We start from the raw sequence: 18578 nt of genomic DNA, 5'->3' as shown, positions 1-18578 counted from the left end.
CATCATTGTGTTTTCCATGATTCACTCAACACTCAACAGTTATCTTGGGGCGAGTGGCTCTTATCAAAGGCGACTCTTCTATCGACGTATCTGTCCGGCGTCCTGAGTGTCATGCTGCTTTGTTGTGTTCGCCCATGTTAAGGGAAGGCAGCCACGGGGAGGGAGAGAGTGGTTATGTTCGTGGTGGTCATGATCCTTCTCGTCTTTTTTGTTTTAATTTTTCGTTTTTTATTTTATTTTTGGTCTTCTTCCTTCTATTATTATCTTATTGTTCTTGTTTTGTTTGTCTTTTTTTTCCTGATAGTGTTATTTATTTTCTTTTTTCTTTTTCTGATAATAATGTTTGCTTTTTTCTTTTTTCTATTCCTAATTATGTTTACTTTTTTCTTTTTCCTTTTCCTGATAATAATGTTAACTTTTTTTCTTTTCCTGATAATGTTAACTTTTTTCTTTTCCTGATAATAATGTTAACTTTTTTCTTTTCCTGATAATGTTAACTTTTTTCTTTTCCTGATAATGTTAACTTTTTTCTTTTCCTGATAATGTTAACTTTTTTCTTTTTTCTTTTCCTGATAATGTTAACTTTTTTCTTTTTTCTTTTCCTGATAATGTTAACTTTTTTCTTTTTTCTTTTCCTGATAATGTTAACTTTTTTCTTTTTTCTTTTCCTGATAATGTTAACTTTTTTCTTTTTTCTCTTCCTAATCATAGTGCTAACTTTTTTCTTTTTTCGTTTCCTAATAATAATATCTTTATTTTCTTTTTCTTTTCCTAATAATGTTAACTCTTTTCTTTTTCTTTTCCTAATAATGTTAACTTTTTTTCTTTTTTTCTAATAATGTTTCCTTTTTTTCTTTTTACTTTCCAAATAAGGTTTACTTTTCTTTTTCTTTTTTCTTTTCATATAAATAGTGTTAATTTTTTCTTTTTCATTTCCTTATAATGTTAACTTTTCTTTTTCTTTTCCTTATAATGTTAACTTTTTCTTTTTCTTTTCCTAATAGTGTTTACTTTTTTCTTTTTTCTTTTTATAATAATAATGATAACTTTTTTCTTTTCCTATTAATAAAGGTAATGTTCTTTGTTATCACTATCATAATCTTCCTCTTCTTCCTTCTATTTTTATCCTCTTGTTTTTCTATTGTTCTTGTTAGTGATTTCTTTTCCTAAAAATAATGACAAATTTTCTTTTCACTATAATTTTTTCCTCTTCCTCCTTCAGTTTTAATGTCCGTCTTCTTTCTTCTTTCTTCATCTTCTTCTTTTTTCTTCTTCTTCTTATTTCTCTTCTTCTTCTTTTTTTCTTCTTCTTGATCTTTTCTTTTCGTGATAATGATAATATTCTTCATTGCCATCAGTATTAAAATATTCTTCTTCCTTCTATTTTAATCTCCTTCATGTTCTTGTTTTTGTTCTTGTTCTCTTCTTTTCCTAATAAATATGACAGTTCTTCTCTCTCATCACTAACAATTCATTTTCCCTTCCTCTTCATTTTTTTCAATCTTCATCTTCATATTCATTTTCTTGTCTTTTTTTCTTCTTCTAATATGATGGAAGCGGGTATTGGCATGGGTTCAATTATCATGTGTGTGTGTGTGTGTGTGTGTGTGTGTGTGTGTGTGTGTGTGATAACCAACCGCATGGCGACTGACGGTTTTAAAAGTAAATAAACAAGCAAACAATTAAATAAAGGCAATTACCAGAGAGAGAGAGAGAGAGAGAGAAAGTGAAGGCTGTGTTTGTTCCTTACCTGGTGGGCGTGTCCTTGATTTTTCGTGATTCCGGAAAGGTCGGGTATTTTATGGCGTTTCTATTACTCTCTCTCTCTCTCTCTCTCTCTCTCTCTCTCTCTCTCTCTCTCTCTCTCTCTCTCTCTCTCTCCTTATCAGCTTTCAACATGTCATCAAATTCAGGTCTTCAAATTTATTGCATTGTGCTTAAGTTGACACACACACACACACACACACACACACACACACACACACACACACACACACACACACACACGTACACACACATATGGCCATTTCCTGTGATATTAATGTGCGTCAAATATGTACATTCCCCCCAATCTCTCTCTCTCTCTCTCTCTCTCTCTCTCTCTCTCTCTCTCTCTCTCTCTCTCTCTCTCTCTCTCTCTCTCTCTCTCTCTCTCTCTCTCTCTCTCTCTTCAAATCTTCCTTCCTTCCTTCCACACCGCATGCTTTCTCTAATCCTTCTTCTCCTTCCTCTCTCTTCCTCCTCCTCCTCCTCCTCCACTTCCTCTTTTTTTCCTTCTGTCTCTTTTAACTTATTTTCGTCCTCTCTTCCTCCTTCCTTAGTTTCCCTTAATCATCCATATCACCTTCCTTATTCCTCTTTAATCTCTTCTTTTCCTTATCTGTCCTTTCATTCGTATCTCCTCTTCCTCCTCCTCCTTCTATTTCCTTCCATAGCTTTTCTCTTCCTCTTCCTTCTATTTCCTTCCATAGCTTTTCTCTTCCTCTTCCTTCTATTTCCTTCCATAGCTTTTCTCTTCCTCCTCCTCCTTCTATTTCCTTCCATAGCTTTTCTCTTCCTCCTCCTTCTATTTCCTTCCATAGCTTTTCTCTTCCTCCTCCTCCTTCTATTTCCTTCCATAGCTTTTCTCTTCCTCCTCCTCCTTCTATTTCCTTCCATAGCTTTTCTCTTCCTCCTCTTCCTTCAATTTCCTTCCATAGCTTTTCTCTTCCTCTTCCTTCTATTTCCTTCCATAGCTTTTCTCTTCCTCCTCCTCCTTCTATTCCCTTCCATAGCTTTTCTCTTCCTTTTCCTCCTTCTATTTCCTTCCATAGCTTTTCTCTTCTTCCACTCTTCATGTTTTCCTTCTCTTTTTTCCCTCTGTTTCTTTCCCGCTTTCTCTTTCCTCCTTCATTCTTCCTTGCCCTTATTCCTTCCCTTCTCTCTTCTCCTCTCTTCTTCTTCGGTCTTCTCCTGCCCTTCTTTTTCCCCTTTCTCCTTCTCTCCACCCCCCTCCCATTCCTCCTTCTCTTTTAACTCTTCCTTCGCCTTTCTCTTTCTCTTCTTCCCATCCTCTTTCCTTTCCCTTCCTCTCTTGCCTTGTCTTCTTCTCCTTTTCTCTTCTTCTTCTCTCCACTCTCTTTTCCTGTCCTTTTTTGCTCTCTTCCTCTCCTCCATCCTTTTTTTTTCTCCTTTCCTTTTCCTCTTCTCTTTTCCTTTCCTCTTTATCTCTTCTCCTTCCCTTTCTCTCTATACCCCTCCGTTTCCCTCTTCTCTCTTCCCTCTTCCTTCCCCTTTCTTCTTACCCCCTTCCATTTCCTCTTCTCCACCCTTTTCCTCCCCCCTCCCCCTTCCCTTCTCTTCTCTTCCCCTTCTTTTTTCCTTCTCTCCTTCACCTTCTCTCTATGCCCCTCCTCATTCGCTCTTCTCCCCCCTTCCCTTATCTTCTCTTCCCCTTCTTTTTTCCTTTCTCTCCTTCACCTTCTCTCTATGCCCCTCCTCATTCGCTCTTCTTCCCCTTTCCTTCCCTCCTACCCCTTTCAATTCCCCCCCACCCCTTCCCCCCCCTTCCCCTCGCCCAGGTAAGCACAATGTCGCGGTACTGATAAGCTTCACCTGGCGTCATCGAGGCTCGTTATCACCTGGCCCGCCTAGCTGTACCCCGCCGCCGCTCACCTGCCGGGATACACGTCTCATCCTTGCCTACCTGTACCTCATACCCATGCTCATACCCACACACACCTCTTACCCACTTACCCACAGCTCTCCATAATACTAATAACGGTGCGTCTTTGTTATCAATATCGCAGTCTTCCTCTTATTCCTTCCATTATAATCTTGTTCTTGTTCGTTATTTGCTCTTCCTAATAGTTCTGGTAATGTTCTTTTTTGGTCATCACTGCCATGTTCTTATCTTCTTCTTTTTTTACTTTTTTTTACGCTCCTTCTCCTCAACTTCGTCTGTTTTCCCTACTGTCTATTTTAACTTATTTTCCTTCTCTTCATTACCTACCTGTTACCTATTATTATTATCTTATTATTTACCCAATTACCTTCACCTTTTCATAATAATAATAGCGGTCATGTGCGTCTTTGTCAACACTATCGCAATCTTCCTCTTCTTCCTTCCATTATAATATTCTTGTTCTTGTTCTTGTTCTTTACTCTTCCTAACAGTCCTGGTAATGTTCTTCTTTGTCATCTTTGCCATGTTCTTCTCTTGTCCATTTTCATTTATCACTGTCTTTACTTTCTAACATCCTAAGACTTCGTGTCCATCCATCTGTCCTTTACCTGAAAACCTCTGTATCTTTAATTAAGCACCTGTTCTTATTTCGCCGTTTTCATTTCACAAGTCTAAAGCTTTGTATCTCTCCACAAAACTTCCTTACCTCTATCCACCTGTCGTGTATTATTATCATTTAAGTCTTCATTTCAAATCCATCTTAATATATTCGTCTATCTCTATAATCTCACAGTTTTATTCAGTTTTTCCCTGTTCCTCACTGCTTATCATTTTTCTTTCTTTTACTTAACTAGCATTCGCCTCTACGACAACTCTCCCTTTTTATTTCAGTCTTCCTTTCAAGTGCTTCATCTTTTCGTCCATCCCTTTTACCTCACTATTCTATTCGCTTTCCCCCTGTTTCTGTTTTCTTATCCTTCTCTGTCCTTTTATTATGTATCATTCGCCTCTACGACAATTCTCCCTCTTTATTTCAGTCTTCCTTTCAAGTGCGTCTTCATCTTTTCGTCCATCCCTTTTACCTCACTATTCTATTCGCTTTCCCCCTGTTTCTGTTTTCTTATCCTTCTCTGTCCTTATTTCAGTCTTCCTTTCAAGTGCGTCTTCATCTTTTCGTCCATCCCTTTTACCTCACTATTCTATTCGCTTTCCCCCTGTTTCTGTTTTCTTATCCTCCTTTGTCCTTTTATTATCTATCATTCGCCTCTATTATACACCTGTCCTTTATCATTCCAGTCTTCATTTCAAGTCCATCGTAAGGTTTTTGTCAATCCATATAATCTACCTTTGACTTTTTACTGTTATAAATCATACTTTTTATTTGTAACCTCAATACTTCAATCAGCTTTTCCTCTATTCCTCTCTTCTTATCCTTTCCCTTTCTTTTACTTATAATCTCACTATTTTAATCATCCTTCCCCCGTTCCTCTCCTCTTATTCTTCCCCTTTGATCCTCTCTTCTTATCTTTCTCCTTCTTTTACATATGACCTCACTACTTCATTCATATTTTCCCAGGATCGCCTTTCCTTATCCTTTACTTCCTTTCTTTTCCTTATAACATCAGTATTTCATTCAGCTTTCGTCTCTTCTTATCGTTTCCCTTTCTTTTACTTATCAACCGTACGCAGACTTCCTTGGTTCACCTGTTACCTGTCTAAAGCTTCACCTGTCAATGCTTCTCTTAACGCACCTGTGGCAATCTTTAACAAGTCTATCAAAACTCACACTGCCTAACCGTCACCTACTTCAGATTACGGGTTCCATTAAGTTCCGTCTTTCTTCCTTTTTTTCTTTATTTATCTCTCAAATTATAAGTTCCAGTAACTCCATGAGCCTCAGAAATCCACCTTTTCTTTTCTTTTTTTAATCAAATTATAGACTTCATTAAAAGTTCGTAAGACTCATAAATCAAGCCTGTTTTTCTTTCATTCTTTTTCTTTCATTCCTTTTTCTTCTTGCTCTCTCTCTGATTCTCTTTTCCCTCCTTTCCTTTTTTCTCTCTGATGAGCCACTTTTCTGTCTTTTTTTTCAATTTTCTTCCATTTTTTTTCTCTCTCTCTGATGAGCATGATAACCCCACTCTCTTTCTTCCTTTCCTTCTTTCTCTCTCATGAGCCTGATAAACCCACATTTTTTTCTTTCTTTCTTTTTTTTCTCTCTCTCTCACCCTCTGATGATTTATGTCACGGGAAGTCAAATCTCTGTTATCCATCTTCCACAGTGTGAGGAGCAGGACTGACGGACGGAAGAGGAGGAGTCACCAACCAGAGAACACAGACCAGCTCAAGCTCAAGCGGCAGCCTTTCACGGAGCCTCCACGTTCTCGAAAACACACGGCTGCGTTTCCTCGTCGCTGAACTCAGGATCCTTGACTCCATCCCTTCTTCCTCTCATCCCTCGTCTCTTCCCTTCCTATTGAGGCACTCCCGCTACACGTTACATGCCCCAGATTCCTTCCCTTCTGAGTTATTCCTCCTCGTGACATTCCCGGAGAGTCTTTTTTATCCTCAAAGTAGAAAAAAATCAATATTCTTTTAAAACACCAAACATTCCCAGAACAATTCTTATCCACATAGTTTTAAAAAATCAACATTTTTTTCAAATTAAACATTCCCAAAACAATTATTTTCCCGGAAGCAAAAAAGAACTAATCCTTTTACAATTCAAACATTCCCAAAGCGATTTTCATTCATAAAGTAGAAAAATCATCATTCTTTTAAAACTCAGACATTCCCAGGACATTTTTTTTTATCCCTAAACTAGAGTAATAAATTTTTAATCCCTATAAATTCCCAAAGCAATTTTTGTCCTTAAAGTACACCAATTTTTATCCCTAAAGAGGAACAATCCATTATTCTTTTACACAACATATATTACCAGAGCAATTTCCAATCCCCGTACCCAACCATCCTGAAGCACTGCTCAAAGGAAAGACTCGCTACGGAGAGATTGAGAGATCGGCGAGGAGGACCTTTTTCTGCGGGTCAACTTCCGTCCCTGCTTTGTGAGGTCATAACCCCCCCTCGACGACCTGGTTCATGAGGTCACGGGTGGGTTTCAACAGCCGGGCCGCCAGGAAAGAATACGAGGACACGACAGCAATCATGAGTGAACAGGAACCGGCCGACGCCATTGCCACCACCGCCACCACCGTCACCATCACCACCAGCAGCGGAGGGGGTGTTAGTGGCGGGGGTGGGGGTGGGGGGCGAATCTCCCCTCCATCGCCCCCTCCACTCTCCGACCCTCGTGAACCCGAATGCTCCCCCCCTAGGGCCCTCCCGCCAGCGCCGCCTCAACATATGGAGGAGAGCGCCGCCCCCCACGCCCCCGCCCCCCAGAGTGAACCATGGCACCAACCCCAGCCCCGGGAACCCACCCCCCAGGACCACCCCAGGTTTGTGTGTGTGTGTGTGTGTGTGTGTGTGTGTGTGTGTGTGTGTGTGTGTGTTCTTGACCTCATCTCGATTATGCAGTTCAGTTCTGGTCCCCCTACTATAGAATGGATATCAAGATGTTAGAATCTGTACAGAGGAGGATGACAAAGATGATTCAGGGGGTGAGAAACTTGCCTTATGAAGACAGGCTGAAGCATTTAAATTTACACTCTCTAGAAAGGCGAAGGTTACGAGGAGACTTGATCGAAGTCTATAAATGGATGAAGGGCTTTAGTAAAGGGAATGTCAACAAGATTTTGAAAGTTAAAGAACCAGGTAGGACGCGTGGCAGTGGTTTTAAGTTAGACAAATTTAGACTCAACAAAAACATAGGCAAGACTCGGTTCACCAATAGGGTGGTGGAGGAATGAAACAGGCTTGGGAGCCATGTTGTGGGTGCCAATACCATAGATACATTCAAGAAGAGGTTAGATAAAGCCATGGATGGTGAGGTAAGGGGGGGTTGAGTGTACAGGAGCTGCCTTGTATAGCCCAACCGGCCTCTTGCAGACTCCTCATGTTCTTATGTTTTGTATACATATTGTTGGAAAAGTCTATGGTATTTATTCATCCTTTTACTATGTTTTTCTTACTCTCTCTCTCTCTCTCTCTCTCTCTCTCTCTCTCTCTCTCTCTCTCTCTCTCAAACATACATAAAAACAAAACAAAAATCATATATTAATCTGATTTTCTTTCTCCTCCTCCTTATCACCACCACCATCACCACCACCACCACCATCACAAACACCACCACTACCACAACCACAAATATCACTACAACATTCCCCCATCACAACCCCCTCCTGACCACCATCACCAACACCACCACCACAATACCCCGCCCCCCACCTCCCCCCCCCACGAACACACAATCAGCGGGCTCAATCTCACCGTGATGACGAGCGTCGCCGCCACGCCCGCGCCCGCCGACACGCCCGTGAGCGAGGTGGGCGTGGCGAGCAACGTGATCATCCGTGAGGACGTGAGCCTGTCCGCCCGCACGCCCGTCAAGCAGGAGGAGGAGGAGGAGCTCAAGCACGCCTACACCGCCGCCCACGCCCACGCCCACGCCTACACCCACGCCCTCCACGTCGCTAAGGCTGAGGTGGGAAAATGGTGCTTTATTGCTTTGGTTTCCTACTCAATTATTTTTTTTGTTTTCTGTTTTTTTTTCGGCTTTATTCTTTCCTTTTTATTTTTATTTTTTATTTCCTTTATATACAAGTAACCGAACCATTTCACGTGTTTTTTTTTATATATATTCTTTGTTTTCTTTATGTTTTTATAGTTTGATTCTTCTTCTTTCTTTGTATGCTTTTCGTTTCTTTTTGTTAATTAATAAGTATATAACTGAGCCCTTTACGTGTTTTTATATAGTACAATTTATTTTCCGTATATTTATTTGTCTTTTGTTTTATTCTTTCGTCCTTCCAACCTTTCTTTCTCTCTTTTTCCTCTCCTTATTCCTTTTCTCTCCTTCTTATTCTCTTTTTCGTTTCCAGTTTCATTTTTTATTATTTCCTTTCTATCCAACTCTTCTCTCCTTCATTCCGTTTATCTCCTTTTTTTCCTTTCTTTGTTACTTTCTTCTTTCTCTCTTCCTTTTCCTCATTTTCTTCTTCATATACGTTTTCCTATCTTTTTGTTCTTGTTTTTGTTAGTCTGCTTCACTTATTTTCCTTATTTTCATTTTACTGTCTCTTCCTTTCTTCCTTCCCTCCTTCTGCTTTCTAATACTCCCTCTTCTCCCTCTTTTCTCTCTGTCCTCCCCATCTTCTTCATCTGCTTTTCCTTATCTTGTTCTTCTTGTTCTAGTTCTTCTGCTTGATATGTTTTCTTTATTTTCTTTTTGCGGTCTTTCTTATTTTCTCCTTTCCCTCCTGCTTTCTAGTACTCCCTCTTCTCCCTCTTTTCTCTCTTTTCTCCCCATTCATTTTCATCTGCTTTTCCTTGTCTTGTTCTAGTTCTTCTGCTTCAATTGTTTTCTCTATTTTCTTTTTACAATCTCTCTTACTTCTTCCTTCCCTCCTTATGCTTTCTAATACTCCCTCTTCTTCCTCTTTTCTCTTTTCTTTTTACAATCTCTCTTCTTTCTTCCTCCTTATGCTTTTTTCTACTCCTTTTTATTTTACTTCTTCCTTCCCTCCTTCTGCTTTCTAATACTCCCTCTTCTTCCTCTTTTCTCTCTTTTCTCCCTCTTCTTTTTCATCTGCTTTTCCTTGTCTTGTTCTTGTTCTGCTTCATCATTTTTTTCCTTATTTTCTTTTTACTGTCTCTCTTATACCCCCTCCTTCCCCCCTTCTGCTTTCCAACACTCCCTTTTCTCCCTTTTTTTCACTCCTTTCTCCCCCTTCAAATTTCGTCTACTTTTCCTTGTCTTGTTCTTGTTCTTCTGCTTCATCTGTTTTCTTATTTTCTTTTTCCTGTCTCTCTTACTTTCCCTTCAAATTTCATCTACTTTTCCTTGTCTTGTTCTTGTTCTTCTGCTTCATCTGTTTTCTTATTTTCTTTTTCCTGTCTCTCTTACTTTCTTCCTTCCCTCCTTCTGCTTTCCAACACTCCCTTTTCTCCCTTTTTTTCACTCCTTTCTCCCCCTTCAAATTTCGTCTACTTTTCCTTGTCTTGTTCTTGTTCTTCTGCTTCATCTGTTTTCTTATTTTCTTTTTCCTGTCTCTCTTACTTTCTTCCTTCCCTCCTTCTGCTTTCCAACACTCCCTTTTCTCCCTTTTTTTCACTCCTTTAACCCCCTTCAAATTTCGTCTACTTTTCCTTGTCTTGTTCTTGTTCTTCTGCTTCATCTGTTTTCTTATTTTCTTTTTCCTGTCTCTCTTACTTTCTTCCTTCCCTCCGTATGCTTTTAAATAACTCGTTTTCTCCCTCAGACTCAGCTTAACTACATCTCCGCTTCCCTCCCCCGACAGGTGAAGGGGGAGCTGGGTTCGGCGTCCCCCGGGCAGGGCACACACATCCCCGCCACTGTCCACGAGATTGAGCAGACCAGCTACGTGAGTCACCCCTTCCCACGCCGTCGCTCACTCCGTTTTCTTTGGCGATGTTCCCTGACCACTTTTTTGTTTTTCATTCTCATTTTCTTCCTCCTCCTCTCCTCCCCCTCCTCTTCCTTCTCCTTCTAATCTTCTTCTTCTTCGTCATCTTCTATTTTTTTCTTTCTTCTTCTTCCTCTCTATTTTCTTCTCTATTTCTTCATCTACTTCTTTTTTCCGTTTTTCTTGCTTACTTTATTCTTTCTCTCTTCCTTCTCATCTTTTTCTTCATCTGCTTTTTCTTCTTCTTCTTCAAGTTTCCTTTTTCTTTTTCTTTAACATTTTCCTTTCCTTTCCTTTTTCTTTTTTCTCTCTCCGCATCCTCTCCTCCTCCTCCTCTTCTTCCTCATCCTCCTCCTTTTTTTTTCGTTTTCTTTTGAGAGTTGAATTTTTTTTTGTTATTCTCTCTCAGTCTTTGTTTCGGTATTTCTTTTTATCCATTTGTCATGAACCACAATTTTTCCCGTTCATTAAATCTTCACTTTCTTCCTTTGCTCTGATTCTATAAATGACTTTTCTTACCTAATCCAGTGAGTACATAAAAGAAAAAAGAGCCGACACAGTACACAAGATAATGAGTGAATGAATGAGTGAGTGCGTGAGTGAGTGAGTGAGTGAGTGTGAATGAGTGAGTGTGAGAGGGTGAGTGAGTGAATGAGTGAGTGTGAGACAGTGAGTGAGTGAGTGAGTGTGTTAGTGAAGAGAGCGTATGAGTGGGTGAGTGAATGAGTGAGTGTGAGAGGGTGAGTGAGTGAATGAGTGAGTGTGAGACAGTGAGTGAGTGAGTGAGTGAGTGAGTGAGTGAGTGTGTTAGTGAAGAGAGCGTGTGAGTGGGTGAGTGAATGAGTAAATCTATGAACAAAACGATTAAAAAACAGCAACATTATCATAAAAAAAAACAAGTAAAACAATATCACAGTCCACCTTTCAACCCCTCTCCAACACCCTCCCGCTCCCCCCCTCCATACCATACCCCTCCACCTTACTTCTAGGGTTGAATAATTCTCCCTCATAAATCAACAACAACAACAACAGCAACATACCCCACCTCCTCTCTTCCACAGCCCCCCCTACACACACTATTCACTCTTCTACCTCCCCCAAACATATCACCTCCCCCCCCTCCACCTCATGCACTATTCTCCACCTCGCATATACTGTAATCTCTCCTCTCCACAGTGCCCCTACACACGATATTGCTGTCCTCCCGAAATTGACCTCTCTTTTTACCGCTCATTAATTTTGTCTTCGTGGGAACAGCGATTAGCGGGCTTTTTTTTACACCTATTTTTTTGTTGCCCTTGAGCTGTTTCTTAAGCTGTAAAAAAAAAAATAAAGTCCACTCTACTTGCTCCTCCCACATATCCCCTCCCTCTTCCACCATTCCCCCTCCATACAGCATGCTCCACTTTATTGCTAGGTTGAGGAAGTGAGTGAATCTATTGATAAAACATGATGAAAACAAAACACATATCACAGTATCGTAGTCCATTCTCCACACACCTTCCCACATGCCCCCCAAATACCCCTCACATACTCCACCTTCTTCCCCTTTTCCTCCGTCATCTCTCCCCTCTTCCACATTCCCCCTACACACAATATCCACTTTCTTACCCCCTCAACATCTACCACCTCTCCTTTATCCCCTCTCTATACACCATTCCACCTTACTTAAAGGGTTGATGTTCCCCTTAAAAACGAAAACTCATTACCCTTAAAAACGAAAACTCATACTCTACTCTTAAAAACGAAAACTCATACTCTACTCTTAAAAACGAAAACTCATACTCTACTCTTAAAAACGAAAACTCATACTCTTCCCTTAAAAGCGAAAACTCATACTCTACCCTTAAAAACGAAAACTCATACTCTACCCTTAAAAACGAAAACTCATACTCTACCCTTAAAAACGAAAACTCATACTCTACCCTTAAAAACGAAAACTCATACTCTACCCTTAAAAACGAAAACTCATTACCCTTAAAAACGAAAACTCAAAACTCATACTCTTCCTTAAAACGAAAACTCATACTCTAAAACGAAAACTCATTAAAACGAAAACTCATACTCAAACGAAAACTCATACTCTACCCTTAAAACAAACTCAAACTCATACTCTACCCTTAAACTCATTAAAACGAAAACTCATAAACGAAAACTCATACTCTACCCTTAAAAACGAATACTCATACTCTACCCTTAAAAACGAAAACTCATACTCTTCCCTTAAAAACGAAAACTCATACTCTACCCTTAAAAACGAAAACTCATACTCTACCCTTAAAAACGAAAACTCATACTCTTCCCTTAAAAACGAAAACTCATACTCTTCCCTTAAAAACGAAAACTCATACTCTTCCCTTAAAAACGAAAACTCATACTCTTCCCTTAAAAACGAAAACTCATACTCTACCCTTAAAAACGAAAACTCATACTCTACCCTTAAAAACGAGAACTCATACCCTACCCTTAAAAACGAAAACTCATACTCTACCCTTAAAAACGAAAACTCATACTCAACCCTTAAAAACGAAAACTCATACTCTACCCTTAAAAACGAAAACTCATACTCTACCCTTAAAAACGAAAACTCATACTCTACCCTTAAAAACGAAAACTCATACTCTACCCTTAAAAACGAAAACTCATACTCAACCCTTAAAAACGAAAACTCATACTCTACTTTCTCCACCTTCTCCACCTCTTCCACAGTCACCCTTTACCCCCTCTCCATACATCCTATTACACCTTACTCCTACGTAAAAAAAAAAAACAAAAAAAAACCCATACTCTATTTTCTCCCCTTCCACAGTCCCCTTCCACATTCCCCACCCCCCACCTTACCCTAACCCCCTCTCCCTCCACATACGTTCCCAAATGCCCCCCACATACACCCCCTCATACTTCATCTACTCCTTTTCCCCTTCTGTATCTATTCCCCTTCCACAGTCCCCCTACACCGTGCAGAGCGTGGTGGTGTACGACCCCAACCACCCCGTCGAGCACGTCCACTCCCACACCGTCGACCCGCATCCGCACGCCCACCTGAGCAGCGAGGGCGCCACCTACGCCACCCTGGAGAGCGCCCCCGCCATCACCACCCTGGCCTCGCTGCCCTACTCCGACTCCTACCACTACTACTACAAACCCCAGGACATGTGAGTGGAGGGGAGGGGGAGGATACTGTGGGAGGAAGGGAGGGGAAATAGTGTTGTGAAAGGGGTAAGGATGCGAGGATTAAGGATGGGGGATGAAAGATGAGGATGCTGTGAGGAGACAGGGTTAGGAGGGTAAAAGATAGGGATGCTGTTAAGGACAAAGGGCCAAATAGGATGAAGGATGGGGAGGTAAAGATAAGGATGCGGTGAAAGGAGATAGGATGAGATAGTATGAAGGATAGGGGGAGTAAGATAAGGATGCTGTGAAGGAGATAGGACGAGATAGAATGAACTTTTTACCTGAAATATAGAAAAGACGGTGACAGTAAAGTAAGGAAACTGAAAAAGTGAGGGAGGGGGAGGACAAAAAGATACCTAATGAGTTACCAGGTGGGTGTTGACTTTAGCTTTAACCCGTCCGCTGCGATTGGCACGGATTTGGCCTTCCTTGGTAGCCTGGTATCATATAGTCCCATGTCTTTCTCTGCCTCTGTGGTGGATAGTGGAGTGTTTCCCATGTGGTATTGGTGTGCTAGATATCCTTTCACTGGTAGCCTGATAACATACACTCCCAGGTCTTTCTCTGCCTCTGTGGTGGATAGTGGAGTGTTTCCCATGTGGTACTGGTGTGCTGGATATCCCTTCACTGGTAGCCTGGTAACATACACTCCCAGGTCTTTCTCTGCCTCTGTGGTGGATAGTGGAGTGTTTCCCATGTGGTATTGGTGTGCTGGATATCCCCTCCCATGGTGCAGAACTTTACATTTTTCTTCAGCCCCTTTTTGCTCCATTCCAGTAGCTTGGTGAGGTCTGACTGTAGGAATTCCGCAGTCAAGGGGTTACGATAAGGTGTGGTAAGAGGAGGAGGAAGGATGAAAAAAGAAAAATAGAGACATGAGAGAAAGGGAGAGGGGGTCAAAAGGTATAGCTAAGACTACCACCCCTTCCCTCACCCCACACCCCATATTCACCCCACTCCCATCATAACCCTACCCCAAAGCCTCACCTCACCAGCACCATATTACCTGCCCTAACCTTCCCTCAGGTACGTGAAGGACGAAGGAAGGCGATCAGCGGCAGGATATGACTTCGTGCAGCCCTCCTACGCCACGCCCGCCGCCCACCCTCACGTCACCACCCACGCCCACCTGCAGAAGACCGACGCCACCATGTGGGCAACCGCGTCGCCGGAGTACAGTCAGCTGGCGCCCGTGAGTCTGTTTGCTTCCCTTTTTCTTTGTTTTTTGAGGAAATTGGGGTATGAAAGTTAGGCGAGTCCAGTGCCTGATATATAGTAACTGGAGGAAGATGCTAAATAACTAATAGATAACTCAGATGAAGAGAATGTCAGATGAAGAGAACGTCGAATTTTTTTTTTTTTTTAAGTATTTTTCCCCTCTCGTTCTGTCCTGTTTCTATATTGCCACAAATACAACACCGTCCTTCTCATGTTACTATTTTTTTTTTTTTTTACAAGGGCACAAAAAAAAGGAAATAATAAAAAAGCCCGCTAAATTAAAGAAAGCTCGCTATAATAAAAAAGCCCGCTAAATTAAAAAAAGCTCGCTATAATAAAAAAGCCCGCTAAATTAAAAAAAGCCCGCTAAATTAAAAAAAGCTCGCTATAATAAAAAAGCCCGCTAAATTAAAAAAAGCCCGCTAAATTAAAAAAAGCTCGCTATAATAAAAAAGCCCGCTAAATTAAAAAAAGCCCGCTAAATTAAAAAAAGCTCGCTATAATAAAAAAGCTCGCTAAATTAAAAAAAGCTCGCTATAATAAAAAAGCTCGCTAAATTAAAAAAAGCTCGCTATAATAAAAAAGCTCGCTAAATTAAAAAAAGCTCGCTATAATAAAAAAGCCCGCTAAATTTAAAAAAGCTCGCTATAATAAAAAAGCCCGCTAAATTTAAAAAAGCTCGCTATAATAAAAAAGCCCGCTAAATTAAAGAAAGCTCGCTATAATAAAAAAGCCCGCTAAATTAAAAAAAGCCCGCTAAATTTAAAAAAGCTCGCTATAATAAAAAAGCCCGCTAAATTTAAAAAAGCTCGCTATAATAAAAAAGTCCGCTAAATTAAAAAAAGCCCGCTAAATTAAAAAAAGCTCGCTGTAATAAAAAAGCCCGCTAAATAAAAAAAACCCGCTAAATAAAAAAAAAGCCCGCTATAATAAAAAAAGCCCGCGCGTCTATCTGTTTTTACCTTTATCTGTATTTATCTTTTTACATTTATCATTTATCTCTCGTGTCAACCGTTTTTCGTCGTCTCGTTCTCTCTAACTCCTTCTCATGTTCCTGATTTTGTTCGTTGATTCCTGTTCATCTTTTTTTTTCGTATATCTGTACCTATCTTTTTACACTGACATGTTTTTTTTGTTTTTTTTGAGTCATCCGTTTTTCGTTGTCTCGTTCTCTCTAAGTCCTTCTCATGTTCCTGTTTTTGTTCGTTGATTCCTGTTCATCTTTTTTTTTTCATATATCTGTACCTATCTTTTTACACTGACTTATGTTTTAATTTTTTTGAGTCATCCGTTTTTCGTTGTCTCGTTCTCTGTAACTTCTTCTCATGTTCCTGTTTTTGTTCGTTGATTCCTGTTCATCTTTTTTTTTCGTATATCTGTACCTATCTTTTTACACTGATATGTTTTTTTTTTTTTGAGTCATCCGTTTTTCGTTGTCTCGTTCTCTCTAACTCCTTCTCATGTTACTGATTTTGTTCGTTGATTCCTGTTCATCTTTTTTTTTCGTATATCTGTACCTATCTTTTTACACTGACTTATGTTTTTAATTTTTTTGAGTCATCCGTTTTTCGTTGTCTCGTTCTCTGTAACTTCTTCTCATGTTCCTGTTTTTGTTCGTTGATTCCTGTTCATCTTCTTTTTTTTTAATATATCTGTACCTATCTTTTTACACTGACTTATGTTTTTAATTTTTTTGAGTCATCCGTTTTTCGTTGTCTCGTCCTCTGTAACTTCTTCTCATGTTCCTGTTTTTGTTCGTTGATTCCTGTTCATCTTTTTTTTTCATATATCTGTACCTATCTTTTTACACTGACTTATGTTTTAATTTTTTTGAGTCATCCGTTTTTCGTTGTCTCGTTCTCTCTAAGTCCTTCTCATGTTACTGTTTTGGCTCGTTAATTCTTGTGTATCTGTTGTTGTTGTTTTTTTACTCTATCTATCTTCAACTTTTTTACGTTTTATAATATCTTTTTTTTTTTTTTCGCTCGTGTAAACCGCTCTGTCTTGTCTCGTCTCTCTCTAAGTCCTTCTCAAGTTACTGTTTTTGTCCGTTCATTCCTATTTATCTGTTATTGTTGTTGACTTTTTACTCTATCTATCTTCATAATTTTTACGTTCTATATATATCTTCTTTTTTTCGCTCGTGTAAACCGTTCAGTCTTGCTTCGTATCCCTAAGTCCTTCTCATCTTACTGTTTTTGTCCGCTGGGTCCTGTTTATCTCCGCTATCTCCGTCCCTTCACTCACCTGCTCTTGATGGCGGCTTAATGAATGCCTCCCGACACTAATTTACTCGCACCTTGCACCTGGCTGACGCTGATCACCTGGGACTTGACTTAATTAACAGCAACACCTTTCAAACGGGAAGGCGAGCAGTGTACCCTTGCTCTCTCTCTCTCTCTCTCTCTCTCTCTCTCTCTCTCTCTCTCTCTCTCTCTCTCTCTCTCTCTCTCTCTCTCTCTCTCTCTCTCTCTCTCTCTCTCTCTCTCTCTCATACGCCTTTCCCTTTTCACAACACGTAATAAAAAAAAAAATAATAGTAAATAAATGATAAAAGTTAATCAATAATAATAATAATAAACAGTCAACAAATTCCCTTAAGTAGCTGTTCTTTAATTTTTCTTTTATTTTTTTTCTTATTTTTTCTAGTTAGGTATTTGGAGAATGAATAGCCAAAGAAATTATAAGACTAAAACGTTATATATTTACATCTATTTTTTTTTCATTTCTCTCTCTCTCTCTCTCTCTCTCTCTCTCTCTCTCTCTCTCTCTCTCTCTCTCTCTCTCTCTCTCTCTCTCTCTCTCTCTCTCTCTCTCTCTCTCTCTCTCTCTCTCTCTCTCTCTCTCTTTCTCTCTCTCCTTTAACGTAGACAAGTGCCAGGTCCTTCAAGTTGGAACGAGGAATAAGAAGTTCGAATATGAAATGCGCGGCGTTAAACTCAAAAGCGTTCAATGCGTCAAAGACTTGGGGGTCAAAATCGCGTCAAACCTCAAATTCTCACAGCAATGCATCGATGCAGCAAATAAAGCAAACAGAATGTTGGGCTTCATTAAAAGAAACTTTGTATTCAAGAATAAAGATGTAATACTCCCGCTCTACAACAGTTTAGTCAGACCCCACTTGGAATATGCGGTACAGTTTGGTCTCCCCACCATGCAAAGGATATTGCTAAATTAGAAGGTGTTCAGCGTCGGGCAACGAAAATGATCCCTTCCTTGCGCAACAAATCCTACGAAGAAAGGCTTTCTACCCTTAACATGTTCTCTCTTGAGAAACGTCGCCTCCGAGGAAAACTGATCGAATGTTTTAAAATACTTAATGGTTTCACGAATGTAGACAGATCAACATTGTTTATGATCGATGACACTTTGCGCACGAGGAACAATGGCGTAAAACTCAGATGTAGACAAGTAAATTCAGACTGCACCAAATTTTTCTTCACCAACGTTGTAGTGCGAGAATGGAATAAGCTCCCATCATCAGTGGTCCAGTGTAACACGATTGACTCCTTCAAAAATAAGCTCGACCGTCACTTCCTTCAACTTAATATCAACTAGAGTAGAAATGCAACGTTTTGGAGTCTTCTGATTAATGTAAAATCACTTAGGTTTAAGGACAGACCACCAAGTCTGGACCATGGGGTCTGTGTGGTCTGATTTTCTATGTAAATCTATGTAAATCTCTCTCTCTCTCTCTCACCTGCGCACTCTGGTCGCCTTTACCTGGTCTGTTCGTCCCCTAGTGCACCTGAGCTCCTCCTAATTAACCTATTAGCCCACCTGTCCTTGTCTCTCGCCTCTCCTCATTAGCTTGTTTACTTTGTTTATGTGTTTTTGTTATTGAGGTTATCGACAGATATTAAGAAGTCTTGTTTTTTTGTGAATATTTTTTTAATACGAAATGGTTTGGTTATGTTGGTTCCATCTTCTCCCTCTCCTTTTCTTTGCTCCTCTTTCTGTATTTCTTTTTTTTCTTT

The 18578-nt window shown here is 40.0% G+C and overlaps 1 protein-coding gene across 10 annotated transcripts in view; it reads left to right on the top strand.

The window, feature by feature from the left end:
• The window catches only part of LOC126980483 (transcription factor GATA-5-like), a 56389-nt gene that overhangs the window by 15175 nt on the left and 22636 nt on the right, over positions 1-18578 (top strand). For 8 of the 10 annotated variants that reach the window (XM_050830433.1, XM_050830430.1, XM_050830431.1 and 5 more), the window contains 5 exons: positions 5947-7122; positions 8039-8267; positions 10045-10167; positions 13156-13364; positions 14410-14575. In XM_050830433.1, the coding sequence (XP_050686390.1) occupies positions 6764-7122; positions 8039-8267; positions 10045-10167; positions 13156-13364; positions 14410-14575 (1086 nt within the window). In that variant the 5' untranslated portion in view covers positions 5947-6763. The remainder of the gene's footprint in view (positions 1-5946; positions 7123-8038; positions 8268-10044; positions 10168-13155; positions 13365-14409; positions 14576-18578) is intronic. The other 2 variants (XM_050830436.1, XM_050830435.1) reach the window with 1 other exon arrangement.

Source organism: Eriocheir sinensis, chromosome 44 (assembly GCF_024679095.1).
Source record: "Eriocheir sinensis breed Jianghai 21 chromosome 44, ASM2467909v1, whole genome shotgun sequence".
NCBI classification, from domain to species: domain Eukaryota; kingdom Metazoa; phylum Arthropoda; class Malacostraca; order Decapoda; family Varunidae; genus Eriocheir; species Eriocheir sinensis.
Note: the sequence above shows the minus strand (reverse complement) of the source record. Positions and strands in the feature narration are given on the sequence as shown.